At 36.1% G+C, this 14,956-nt stretch overlaps 1 protein-coding gene across 10 annotated transcripts in view; it reads right to left on the bottom strand.

The window, feature by feature from the left end:
* Window positions 1-407: 407 nt before the first annotated feature.
* The window catches only part of LOC123551100 (alpha-taxilin-like), a 71,068-nt gene continuing 56,519 nt past the window's right edge, over window positions 408-14,956 (bottom strand). For all 10 annotated transcript variants that reach the window (XM_045339798.2, XM_045339794.2, XM_053540590.1 and 7 more), the window contains exons 10-14: window positions 11,780-11,872; window positions 10,007-10,102; window positions 6,798-6,927; window positions 5,261-5,506; window positions 408-2,008 (exon numbers count right to left, since the gene is read on the bottom strand). In XM_045339798.2, coding sequence (XP_045195733.2) covers window positions 1,824-2,008; window positions 5,261-5,506; window positions 6,798-6,927; window positions 10,007-10,102; window positions 11,780-11,872 — 750 coding nt within the window. In that variant the 3' untranslated portion in view covers window positions 408-1,823. The remainder of the gene's footprint in view (window positions 2,009-5,260; window positions 5,507-6,797; window positions 6,928-10,006; window positions 10,103-11,779; window positions 11,873-14,956) is intronic.

Genomic DNA, 14,956 nt, shown 5'->3' with positions numbered 1-14,956 from the left:
CACAAGGTTTTTCTATTTTTAGACCTACTGACCTAGTTTTTGAAGGCACGTGACCCAGTTTCGAACTTGACCTAGATATCACCAAGATGACCACTCTGACCAACTTTCATAAAGATCCCATGAAAAATGTGACCTCTAGAGTGGTCACAAGGTTTTTTCATTTTTAGACCTACTGACCTAGTTTTTGAAGGCACGTGACCCAGTTTTGAACTTGGCCTAGATATCATCAAGATGAACTTTCTGACCAACTTTCATAAAGATCCAATGAAAAATGTGACCTCTGGAGTGGTCACAAGCAAAAGTTTACGTACGGACACACGCACGGACGGTCGACGGACGCCGCGGGATCACAAAAGCTCACCTTGTCACTTTGTGACAGGTGAGCTAAAAAAGAAGAAACAATGGAACATAATTAAACAAACCTTTATTTTGTGAAAAAAGAATGGCAAATGAATAATTCAGATGCAAGACAATTTCAATGTGCAAGCAAATATTCATGGATAAACTGATCAAATACAGCAATAAGTATTTGTTCATGCCGAAAAGGAAAATCTATCATGTTAAACATGAAATTTCCTTATTTAAAAGAAGCAAACTAAGACCTTCATAAAAACCTCCCAACCCTAGGAGCGCTTTGGACAATTCCATTTATAACTTACATAAATATATGGCAGAAAAAATAACAGGCAGTATCAGTTATCGATTTTTGTATGAATACGGTTTAAACTTGTAAAAAATCTCTTGAATTTTCCTACTAAGTTGGAAGATTTTTTTATAGTGTCCTAAAACAATTGCATTACAAACAAAATTATTGTTTTCTTGCCTTCCATCTTTGAATAAAAATCTGCCTATCCTACTAAAAACTTGTGGAAAGTTAAAACAGTTTAGTACATACCATGGCATTTCTTCCCACCCCTCTGTCTAAAATGACATGTTTTTATCAAGGCAGTGGACCCACAATGACAATCTGCATTTTCCATATGATAATGAATACTCTTGGTGCTATTTCAGCATTCTTTGACTGTTACGAAAACACATTTTTCTGTTACGGACCAAGGATGCAAAGTAATCGCACCAAAAAATTACCCCATTCACTGCCATAAAACTTCTTACAATACACTTTCCCTTTCATACCAGTATCTAAAATTCCTACAATAAAACCCAGGTTCGTTCAAAAACACTATCATATGTATAATGATATGCAAATATTTCTTGACCGCACTTGTAAATATCACAAGTGAGCACAACAACGCTATTTATTTCCCACTTTGGGAAAAGATTTTTCCCCATGATAAATATATCAAAAAGCCGAGATACACTGACAAGATATAAAGAAAAGCGGTTCTCAAGATATTTTACTACAGGCTGGCAATATTCTTTTTCTACAACTACCAGCCTTCAGTTTAGCTAATTTCTCCCCTTCTACAAGTATGGCTACCACAGAAAAGCCATTTTGTCTATTATCATTGCCAAAACTTGTAACTACAATAAAAACCACTCCAAACACATTATAAGACATCTCAAAAGCATTCCCGTTTCTTATAACATATATCTTTTATAAGGGATTTCTGTAAATGCTTTGTATTTTATAAATCATTTTGATGAACATATTTTACAAACTAATAACATTTTTCATTAGAAATGATCAACATAAATTTAAAACAGGAATTAAACATCGAATTCCTTATAATTTTTTAGTGTTCTGTGAGTCATTCTTGATTTGTGAGCAGTAAACAAATCACAAAACTTTTATGTTCAAATATGTCTTTAATGACTGTCAAATGAATTTGCATTAAGCCTTCTCATATAATTCTCTTTCAAAATCAAGAAGCTGTGTTTGATTGGTCATTCTGCATTTGATCATTCTGTGGTAAACTTGTTCCTGATTGGTCAGAACTTGTGATTTCTTGTATCTGACTTTCTGATTGGTTATTAGTACCAGAGCTGTCTTCTGATTGGACAGCTGGTGTTTGCTGGATCACAGTAACTCCTGTTTGTTCTGAGGCACCTGTAAATAGTAAACAATAACACTTTCTTCATACAAACTTCACTGCATACTCAACAAGAACTGTCTGTGGCCAGCAGTACTAGACTTTTCAAATGCAAAAGTCAAAATAATGAACAAAATGTGCAACAATTCCTTGTCACAGAACTTTCCCCTCTTGTGACTCTTGATTGGATAACAGATCACATCAAAAATATTGCTTCGTTAAACAAGAGGGCCAAGATGGCCCTAGGTCGCTCACCTGTGTAACACACCATAACAGTGTAAACATGTTTTACCTAGTGATTACATGGAAACAAATATCCTGACCAATTTTCAGTAAGATTAGACCAAAAAATATGGCATCTTGAGTGTAAACAAGCATTTTCTTTGATTTGACTTAGTGACCTAGTTTTTTACCCTACATGAGCCAGATATGAATTTGTCCAAGACTTCATGATAACAAACATTCTGAACAAAATTTATGAAGATAGAATAAAAAATGTGCCCCCTAGGGTGTAAACAAGCTTATTTTTTTATCTGACCTGGTGACCTAGTTTTTGACCCCAAATGATCCAGATAAAAATTCATATGATATTTCATGCAGAAAAACATTCTGACCAAGTTTCATGCACATCAAATGAACAAGAGTGTTAACACGTTTTTCCTTTGATTGACTGGGTGACCTAGTTTCTGACCCCATATGACTCAGTTTCAAACTTGGTCTAGGAACCATCAAGATAAACATTCTGACCAACTTTCATGAAGATAGGGTCATAAATGGGGCCTCTAGGCTGTTTACAAGCTTTTCCTTTTGTTTGACCTGATGACCTAGTTTCTGACCCGAAATGACCTAGTTTCGATCCAGGCCTACAGATCATCAAGATAATCATTCTGTGCAAGTTTGTAACAATCAAAGCATAAATGAAACCTCTATATGGCTGAAAAAGCCAAAATAGAAAAGAACCGAGATATGCCAATACAAATTGTGTGCAAGTTTGATTAAAGTTGATTGCAAAATGTGGTATCTATCATGTTCAAAGGCCAAAAATAGCAAATTTGGCCCTTTAAGGGGCCATAACACTGGAACCCATAATGGGATCTGGCCAGTTTTCAAAAGGAACCGAAATATTATGCCAATACAAGTTGTGTGCAAGTCTTATTAAAGTTGATTGCAAAATGTGGTCTCGATCATGTTCACAAGCCAAAAATGGCAAATTTTGGCCCTTAAAGGGGCCTTAACTCTGGAACCCATGATGGGATCTGGCCAGTTTTCAAAAGGAACCCTATGTATAACACCTTGGTGACCTTGACTTTGGGTATAATGGGCCAAGTCCCTGCACATACTTTGCTTGTATGCTGGACAATGTTTATGTGAAGTTACAGTGAGATATAAGCAATAGTAACAAAGATATGACAGAAAAACAAAGGTAGCCGAGAAACTTTAACCTTAAAAATAACCCAAGTATAACACCTTGGTGACCTTGACCTTCGGCATAGTGGGCCCAGCCCCTTCACATACTTTGCTTGTATGCTGGACAATGTTTATGTAAAGTTACCTTAAGATATAAGCGATAGTAACAAAGACATGACAGAAAAACGAAGGTTGCCAAAACGAAACTTTAACCTTAAAAATAACCTAAGTATAACACCTTGGTGACCTTGACCTTGGGTATAATGGGCCCAGCCCCTGCACATACTTTGTTTGTATGCTAGACAATGTTTATGTGAAGCTAGAGTAAGATATAAGCAATAGTAACAAAGAAAACAAAGGTTGCCGATAAAACTTTAACCAAGAAAGGTCACGCTGCCGCCGCCACCCGGGGCAAGTAGAATAGCCCCATTATTCTCCGAACAGTGGAGCTAAAAAGGGCATTACTTTGTAACTAGATGCCCAAGTGCAACATGTCGAGCCCGCCAGTTGTCAAAAGGACTAACAGCACCAAGTTTTAACCTTTGACCTCCAAGTATAACCTTGACCTTTGAGGTAGGGGTCTAGCAGTTGCAAGCAAAAATCTGTCTCATTGAGGCAAACATTTATGCCAAATAAAGAAAAAGATTGCTTTATGCATGGCAAAGTCACAGTTCGGACAAGCTCTAAAATGACCTTTGACCCCAAAGTGTGACCTTCACCTTTGAGAAAGGGACCCTAGGTCTCATACAGGTGAACATTTACGCCAAAGAAAAAAAAGATTGCTCCATACTTATCAAAGTTATGGCCTGGACAATCTCTAAAATGACCTTTGACCCCTAACTGTGACCTTGACCTTTGAGATAGGAACCTGGAGTTTGCACATGACACTCTGTCTCATTGAGTTAAACAAGTATGCCAGATATAAACAAGATTCCTCAATGCATGTCAAAGTTATGGGCCGGACAAGATCTGACATGACCTTTGACTTCAAACTGTGACCTTGACGTTTGAGATAGGAACCTGGGGTTTGTGCATGACACTCTGTCTCACTAAGGTTAACATTCAAGCCAAATATAAACAAGATTGCTGCATGCATGTCAAAGTTATGGTCTGGACAAACAAATCCTGATGGACGCACGCATGCACATACACCGAACAGCCATTTGTTTTCACTTCTGCAAGTGGGCTCGACAAAAACCAAGTTATGGAACCTACACAGTGCAAGTCACATCATCAAAGACAGCAAGTGTGTGAAGTTCTATCCATTCCCAATAGTGGGTACTAAGATACCAGATTAAATACAAAACTTAACCAAAATTGTCAAATGGAAAAAGGGGCACAACTTTGTAACAAGAGCACGTCCTACAGATGCCAATGCCCTTTCTTGATGTAAAGCAATATGCAAGAAATGAGTTATGGTTCTTGGTCTTCTTACTCACTTAATGATATTTAAGGTAAAGATTTAATTAATTGTATAGTTATACTGGTACTTTGTGTTGAGAAAGTCCAGAGCAGGACATTTTTCATATAACTTACTTCATGTTTCTAAGAGAAAATAAACATTCTTATTATCCATACCCATAAATATACACACTGATGGCTTAATGCAATATTTATAAGCTGTCTTATCTGTTTTGTTACACCTAAACAACGGCGAGTGGAAAGTATGGCAAGGATTTTTCAAATAAATCTCAATATTCATGTTAAAAAAAGCTCTTCTTTGATAAACTGTCAATTTTCCCTCTTGTAAAACTGGTGAGACATACAGACTGTAAATGGAATTATGGCTAATGGCCACTCAGCAAATATTACTGCTCATCTTCATTCACTTTAAAATTTAGTATACAATCAGAAAAACTTACAAGAATTATCAGAGTCGCCTTCACTTGGCCCATTTTCTCCACAGGTGTTTTCAGCACCGTCTTCAGCATTATCTCCTCCTGTCGTAGAGTCTGCCACTCTTTCCTCTGATGCTGGCGTGGAACCTGTGTTAACGGGACTTGTCCTGAATGGGAAGGGGTCAGAAGGGAGCGGGGGAAGGGACGACTGCATATCATCTTCAGTAGTATCTATACCAAGTTTGGCCATGTCTGTCTCTGGTTGTACCCCTTGAAAAATGTAAAATAAATGTATACATTTTGTCACAATGATAATTGCAAGTCTACTGCCAGTATCCCTCCAGGAACTATTTCAGGCACAGGTGGGCAAATGGGTATAACCACTAGCCTTCCGTAAGTCACCTAACACTAAAGAGTTTTATATCTACAATGAAGTAGGTATTACTTCTATCACTATATATAAAGTTACATTAAATTTCCTTTTAACAGACTTAAATGTTACTCTCTTAACAAGAGGGTCATGATGACAATGGATCACTCACCTGAGTAATATGAGCTACATGTTTCAATGTAAAACTGATGCTAAAATATTAAGGAAGTAGATCAGTAGGTCACATTCATGGTCACTGAAAGTCAGTTTTAAGATCCATGTGCAAAACTGTATGTATATGTCATTCAAATTTCAAGGCTGTATCTTAAGTAACAAGAAAGTAGGTCAGTCTGTCAAGGTCACAGTCAAAGGACCACTAAATACTTGGGTTCATCAGGTAATTATAATTAAACAGTCTAGGAAATATGATCAGATAATTTTTGAAGTATTTTTTCCTATATAACTCATATAAAAATTAAGTGACCCTCTGGCGGGGCCTCTTTTCACCCAAGGGGCATAATTTGAATAATCTTGTTAGAGAGCCACTAGGCAATGCTACATACCAAATATAAAAAGCCTAGGCCTTGAACTTTCAGTCAAGAAGATTACTAAAAGTTTTTTCCTATGTAAGTCTATGTAAAACTAGGGACCCCCTGGGCAGGGCCTCTTTTTACCCCAGGGGCATAATTTGAACAATTTTGGTAGAGGACCACTAGGCAATGCAACATATCAAATATCAAAACCTAGGCCTTGCAGTTTCAGACAAGAAGATCTTAAAAATATTTTCCTATATAAGTCTATGTAAAACTTGGGACCCCCGGGGCGGGGCCTCTTTACACCCGAGGGGCACAATTTGAACAATCTTGATAGAAGACCATAAGATGATGTCACATGCCAAATATCAAGGCTCTATGCCTTGCAGTTTTGGACAATAAGATTTTTAAAGTTTTTCCTTTCGGTTGCCATGGTAACTAGAGTTCTGCATGGAATTAAATTCTTTGGATAATTTTGAAAGGGGACCACCAAAGGATCATTCCTGTGAAGTTTGGTGTAATTCTGCCCAGTGGTTTTCAAGAAGATTTTTTTTAGAAAATGTTGACGGACGCACCACCACACACGACGGACATTGAGCAGTCACAAAAGCTCACCACGAGCCTTTGGCTCAGGTGAGCTAAAAACAGTTTCCTTTACCAGTGCCTCCGTTTTCAGTCGTATCTAACATTTTTCGAGCTTGTCTCTCAGCCTGCATTGCTCGACACAATGACTCTAATTTGCCGATCTTTGTCATCAATAAACTTCTCTCCTTGTCATACTTGGTTTTCTGAAATGTAAAAATATCTCTCTAGTACATTAAACTAGCACTGTGTTTTACATTGTCTAAGGAATACAACATACAAGGTCTCACTACAATAAATGGAATGTCAATAAGTTAGCTGCAAACATTTCCCCACCAATTGCAACCAACGAGGAAGTCAAATAACTTAGTTGCAAACATTTCCCTATCAACTACAACAAACGAGGAAGTCAAATAACTCAGTTGCAAATGTTTCCCTATCAATTGCAACAAACAAGGAAGGTCAGTAATTTAGTTGCAAACATATCCCTTTCAATTGGAACAAACAAGGAAGGTCAGTAATTTAGTTGGAAACATTTCCCCATCAATTGCAACAAACAAGGAAGGTCAGTAATTTAGTTGCAAACATTTCCCTATCAATTGCAACAAACAAGGAAGGTCAGTAATTTAGTTGCAAACATTTCCCTATTAATTGCAACAAACGAGGAAGTCAAATAACTTAGTTGCAAACATTTCCCTATCAATTGCAACAAACAAGGAAGTCAAATAACTTTGTTGCAAATGTTTTCCTATCAAATGCAACAAACGAGGAAGGTCAGTAATTTAGTTGCAAAATGTTTCCCTATCAACTGCAACAAACGAGGAAGGTCAGTAATTAAGTTGCAAAATGTTTCCCTATCAGCTGCAACAAACTAGGAAGGTCAGTAATTTAGTTGTAAACATTTACCTATCAATTGCAACAAACGAGGAAGTCAAATAACTTAGTTGCAAACATTTCCCATCAACTGCATCAAACAAGGAAGCAATAATTTGTTGCAAAGTTTTCCTATCAATGCAACAAACGAGGAAGGTCAGTAATTTAGTTGCAAAATCTTTTCCTTCATTGCAACAAAGAGGAAGGTCAGTAATTAAGTTGCAAAATGTTTCCCTTCAACTGCAACAAACTAGGAAGCATCATAATAGTTGAAAACTTACCTATCAATGCAACAAACGAGGAAGTCAAATAACTTAGCTGCAAACATTTCCCAATCAACTGCATCAAACGAGGAATTCGTAATTTAGTTGCAAACGTTTCTCTATCAATTGCAACAAACGAGGAAGGTCAGTAATTTAGTTGCAAAATGTTTCCCTATCAACTGCAACAAACGAGGAAGGTCAGTAATTTAGTTGCAAAATGTTTCCCTATCAACTGCAACAAACGAGGAAGGTCAGTAATTTAGTTGTAAACATTTACCTATCAATTGCAACAAACGAGGAAGTCAAATAACTTAGCTGCAAACATTTCCCCATCAACTGCATCAAACGAGGAGGTCATAATTTAGTTGCAAACGTTTCTCTATCAATTGCAACAAATGAGGAAGGTCAGTAATTTAGTTGCAAAATCTTTTCCTTTGATAGCAACAAGATAAGGAAGGCCAGTAACTAAGTTGCAAACATTTCCCTAACATAGCAACAAAATAAGGAAGGCCAAACATATAGCTGCAAATACTACGCTTTCAAAGCAAAAAAGAAGGAAGTCCAATAATTTAGAAGCAAACATTTCCCTATAATAGCTATTTGAGCCGCACCATAAGAAAACCAACATAGTGCATCTGCGACCAGCATGGATCCAGACCAGCCTGTGCATCCGCGCAATCTGGTCAGGATCCATGCTGTTCATTCTTAAAGCCTAATGCAATCAGAGAAACTGTTAGCAAACAGCATGGATCCTGACCAGCCTGCACATCCGCACAGACTGGTCAATGTTTGCAGTTGATTGGGAAATGTTTCCTCAATTTTTTAACACAATTTTGGTTTTCTCATGGTGCAGCTCATTTATCTGTAGAATACTGAACCGTTTCTACAAACACACAAAAGATCCCACTGCTTCATAGGATAAACAAGGGAAATACATCTAAATATAGGAATAAAAAATTTTTTTACATAAAAAAAGCGGGAGTAACTTTTTTAATAAAATTATTCTCAGGAACTAACGATTATACTTCGACCCTTACCCTGCTAAATTTCTATAACGAACTTGTCCGTTTTTCAATCTGGACAGAACCATTAACTGTCAAAAGGGGTGCTTACCAAAAAATTTTGACTGAATAGCGAACAGTGCAGATCATGATCAGACTGCACAGATGTGCAGGCTGATCATGATCTACACTGGTCACAAAGGCAGAATCAATTGTGTCCAGCATGGTAAGGGTTTATACCAAATTGTCTTTCACAGCAATAAGAGCTATACTCTAGACAAAGGTTTCGTAAATGGGGAATAATACCATTTTTCTTATGAATGGTTTGAACATGCATAAACATTAGAAGAAAAATCGAATTAAGTTCTATAATAAACTGTGCAGATTGTTTCTATCTAAGTAATTGGATTTCATATTTTATTGTTTTATTTCCTTTCTGACAACTATTATATTCGTATTACTGAAAAATCTAATCTCAACTAATTTGTTAATGGATTTTTACAATCAACTTAACTTGTATCTGATCAAGATAGCAGTATTGTATTTTTTTTTTCATTTGGCTCCAGAAAGTCAATACAAACACTAAATATAAATACATTTCATTTGATCAATGTCAATAAATTTGATCAAGATAGCCTAACTCTCTGGATCAATGCCAATCAATTGTATCAAGAAATCATTTGACCAGTAGCTTGGGAATGTTCACAGGAGTCTGAAATTCTATCAATAAGACCTTAAAAGTCTATCTTTACAAAAAATACTCCCTATATATATAAAATAAACTGTTATTTTATATATATAGGGGGTATTTAGTATTCAGTATAGACAGTCTTTAATATAATCTAAGGTGTCGATTCAAACAACCACAATTGCAAAATGGCAACTTTTAAGTTTATCTAAACAAGATCTCCCCTTATACTGCACTTTCTCTTAATGGCCTCTGCCATCGAGTGAAGATTTAATAAAAGCAGTTTTAAGTTCTTCACTGACCAAAATTTACTGATTGAATAACGACCATTGCAGACCATGATCAGCCTGCACAGATGTGCAGGCTGATCTTGGTCTACACTGATCGCAAAGGCAGATTCACTTACCGCTAGCAGGCTAAAGGTTAAATGTAGTTTGTCAACAGTGAGAAAAGTACATACCTCTTCAGCCATTTCAAGCAGAGCTCTGTTAGCATTTTCCCATTTTCCCTTCCACTGAGCTCCATCTTTCTCCATCTTCTTACACCTTTTTGTCATCTAAATAATAACATATATTCTTCTGTAGATAATTTTTGATGCTTTTACAGGGACACTAATAAAACTGAGAACATCTTTTAAGACATCAGGTGCCCCTCTAGGCATTACTTCCTGAAGGGCAGGCACCTGGGTAGAACCACTGACCTGCTGGATGGCTGCCTTACATGAAGAATTCTATACCCCAAGTGAGATTCTAACTAGAGTTGTCACAGGAGTGACAAATTATACCCACACAATATGGCCTTGTCACAGAACTATGCCAATGTCAAAGCCGAACTTGCTTGACCTTTGACCTATTGACCACAAAATCAATAGAGGTCATCTGCTAATCATGATCAACCTCCCTATGAAGTTTCATGATCCTCCGCCCAAGCGTTCTCAAGTTACTGTCCATAAAAGGTTTAAATGACCTTTGACCTTTTGAACTCAAAATCAATATGGGTCACCTGCTTGACATGACCAACCTCCAGATTAAGTTTCCTGATCCTAGTCCCAAGCATTCTCGAGTTATTGTCCGAAAACTGTTTAAATGTTCCGGGTCACTGTGACCTTGACATGTGACATACTGACCTCAAAATCATTAGGGGTCATCTGCTGGTCATAACCAACCTCCCTATCAATTTTCATGATCCTAGGCCCAAGCATTCTCAAGTTATCATCTGGAAACCATTTAACTGTTCCAAGTCACTGTGACCTTGACCTTTGACCTACAGTCCTCAAAGTAGAACTTGACCTGTATTTCATGATGTTACACCTGTGTACCAAAATTTATTATACTAGGCCCAAGCGTTCTCAAGTTATCATCTGGAAACCATTTAACTGTTCCGAGTCACTGTGACCTTGACCTTAGACCTACAGACCGCAAAGTCGAATCTGACCTTCATTTCATGATGCTACACCTGTGTACCAAAATTTATGATCCTAGGCCAAAGCATTCTCAAGTTATCATCCGGAAACCATTTAATTGTTCCGAGTCCTTGTGACCTTGACCTTTGACCTACAGACCTCGAAGTCGAACATGACCTGCATTTCATGATGTTACACCTGTGTACCAAAATTTATGATCCTAGGCCCAAGCGTTCTCAAGTTATCATCCGGAAACCGTTTAACTGTTCAGGGTCACTGTGACCTTGATCTTTGACCTACTGACCCCAAATTCGAACTTGACCTGTATTTTCTGATGTTACACCTGTGTACCAAAAATTATTTAAATTGGTCAAGCCTTTCTTGAGTTATCATCCGGAAACCATGCAAAACCAACGGACCGACCGACCGACCGCCAAGCTCACTCCTATATATCCCCCAAACTTCGTTTTGTGGGGGTATAAATACACACTGGTGAGAGCATGTCACTTGTGGTCAGCAACCTTAACCACTTGGCCACAGAGGCCCCTCTTCTGTAGACTATCTATTATTTTCTAGGGTAAAATATATTATGTATGCTTGACAGATGTTGAGCAATCAGTGATTGGTCCTTACTTAAACCTTTGTACATTGCAGTCTGACATACTTATTACACTAAGTCAGATATCTTCATAAATGTTGAAAAGATATCACACTGAAAACATTAACATTTAAATTCTACAAATAAGCATCAACATGAAACAGAAGTTCATAACTGTACAGACCATACCTGATCTTTCTGTCAGTTAGTTATGTAATTCTCATGTTTTATACCTTATCCATTTCTACTTTGAACTTTGAAAACATTTCTTCACTCTTCTTGATTGTAGACTGGAATTCTTCATATCTTTCTTTATACATATTTAACTGAAACAAAAAATACACATATTTTTCACATTTTTTTATAAACAATATATATGGGCCGCGCCATGAGAAAACCAACATAGTGGGTTTGCGACCAGCATGGATCCAGACCAGACTGCACAATTTTAACAAGCTTGGTTACTGTAAGACCTTTTCTGCTAAATTATTTTAAAATCGGACCAGCGATGATAAATTTTAAAGAGATCTGCAAATTTCAAGCTGAATACTAACATTATATATCGGAATAATTTCACCTGTCAATTCTTATCATTATATACAATCTTATAAAAGTTATGTAGCTGGATTTATAAATTAATAAACTGGTTCTCATTTTTTTCTGATGATGTATGACTTCATATGCCAGATGCAGGATCTCTTTCTATCTTTTCTTAGTAACTGATGTTAGGAATGACTTCCGAAATTTTCAATAAAACAGAAGTACTTTGATGCATGTATAGGTAAAAACATTTTCTGGAACTCATTGAATTGCTTTGTTTTTTACTTTACATATAAAATTCCTGACAAATGGATGTTTTTTCTCAATTCTGGAAAATATGCGCTTTACCTTGAGACATGCTCTTTTAAAGGTGGTTAATCCAATTTTGGTCAACAAATGGATTTGTTCAAAACTTAATCTACTGATCATTTACACTTATTTGTGTTCACCGACATCTTAATACATGTCAGATTTTCACCCAAAGTATCCTAAAATATTGATTTTCCTATCCTGGTTGTCCAACCAAGATAGTGTTATTTTAGCATAGGTATAAATCTAATAAACATATTTTGCCATAGGAATAATAGGGATATAAGCACTACTGTATTAAAGTTGTCAAAGATTTGTATTGACAAGTATATATTTTGCAAAAATTAATTAGAATTGTGCAACCAAGACAGATTGAAAATAGATGAATTCCGAAGCTATACGCTGTTTTAAACCTTGCCTTTCGATTCAGGTAAGTTGAAATATATCCCAATATTGATCAAATGCAAATGTAAAACTAGAAATTATATTGAAATTGAAAGAAACAGACCACTTTTCAAGTACTTTTCTATTAAGGGGAGGTAATTACAAAATTTCATGAAAAGTAATAAAATATACATTTCCAATAGGAATGTTACTTTATGTAATGGGTCTTTTTGTTCCTTAAATAAATCTCTAAGAGAATATATGAAAACTGGAAAACATCATAAAATGTTGCTCAAATGGGACTGACCACCTTTAAAGACAAATTTTGTCTTTCTTCTACCGAGATATACCAAGAATATTAAATAGTAAAACTGAACAAATAAAATTATCATAAAAATAAACTAAATATCAGTTTATGTAAAAGTTTTGAAATGACGGCCGTCTTAAATTTTGTTTTTCACATTAATTTTGACCTGCCATGTGAAATATAAAACTAGAATGAAAAGGAAGCAATTTTTTGAAGTTATAATAAACTTTTCTTTGTGTTTGCCCAATTCCTGTTAAGTGTTGTTTAATCCTTTAACACTGAAAGATTTTAGCTTGATATAAGAATTAAAAAAACAAATCTATAGATTTTTATAATCTTTCATGATGTGAAGATGTGCCATAACAAGAGCTGTCTGATGACAGCGTGCTCGACTATTCGAAGAATTGATTGAAGAATGGGGTCAAAATATTTCCACAGATATTCAGACAAAAGAAATAAATAGATTAGACAAACAATGTTCCTGTATTTCTTTGATTTCGATAAGTCTTGCACTAAATGGCAATGTATGAACCAATTTCAAAGTCCAAAAAGGGCCATAATTCAGTCAAAATAGTTATGTACTCTTGCCTACAGATGGAAATCATAATGATAAACAAGTGTTCAAAGTTTAAAAGCCATATGTCAAATAGTTTTGATAAAACGTGGACTTATATAAAAACAGAACCAATTTCAAAGTCCAAAAAGGGCCATAATTCAGCCAAAATAGATGACAGAGTTATGTACTCTTTCCCACAGATAGAGACTATTATACTAAACAAGTGATAAAAGTTTCAAAGCCATATGTCAAACACTTTACAAAAAATATGAACTGGTACGAAAAACTTAACAAAGATTTCTAAGTCAAAAAGGGCCATAATTCAGCCAAAATCCATGATGGAGTTATGTACTCTTGCCTATAACTGGATATGGTGATGGTAAACAGGTGTTGAAAGTTTCAAAGCTTTATCTCAAAAGACTTTGTCAAAATATGAACTGGTACGAAATATTAACCCAGATTTCTAAGTCAAAAAGGGCCATAATTCAGCCAAAATCCTTGATGGAGTTATGTGCTCTTGCCTATAACTGGACATGGTGATGGTAAACAAGAGTTGAAAGTTTCAAAGCTTTATCTCAAAAGACTTTGTCAAAATATGAACTGGTACGAAATATTAACCCAGATTTCTAAGTCAAAAAGGGCCATAATTCAGCCAAAATCCTTGATGGAGTTATGTGCTCTTGCCTATAACTGGACATGGTGATGGTAAACAAGAGTTGAAAGTTTCATAGCTTTATCTCAAAAGACTTTGTCAAAATACGAACTGGTACGAAAAACTTAACTAAGATTTCTAAGTCGAAAGGGGCCATAATTCAGCCAAAATCCTTGATGGAGTTATGTACTCTTGCCTATAACTGGCCATGGTGATGGTAAACAAGTGTTGAAAGTTTCAAAGCTTTATCTCAAAAGACTTTGTCAAAATATGAACTGGTACGAAAAACTTAACCACGATTTCTAAGTCAAAAGGGGCCATAATTCAGCCAAAATCCTTGATGGAGTTATGTGCTCTTGCCTATAACTGGTCATGGTGGTGGTAAACAAGTGTTGAAAGTTTCAAAGCTTTATCTCAAAAGACTTTGTCAAAATGTGGACTGGTACGAAAAACTTAACCAAAGAGTGACGCCGACGCCGACGCCGTGGTGAGTAGGATAGCTCTACTTATTCTTCGAATAGTCGAGCTAAAAACCCAAACTCTTGCAGTTTAACACAGTCTTCTAAGTTTTAAAAACTGAACAATTATTTCAAGTAGCTCCCTAGAGTTTTACCAGGATTTAAACATATATACAGTTAATCATGTTTTCCTCTAAGAAAGTA

The sequence above is a fragment of the Mercenaria mercenaria genome, chromosome 4 (assembly GCF_021730395.1).
Source record: "Mercenaria mercenaria strain notata chromosome 4, MADL_Memer_1, whole genome shotgun sequence".
NCBI lineage: Eukaryota > Metazoa > Mollusca > Bivalvia > Venerida > Veneridae > Mercenaria > Mercenaria mercenaria.
This window is presented reverse-complemented; position numbering and strand designations above follow the sequence as displayed.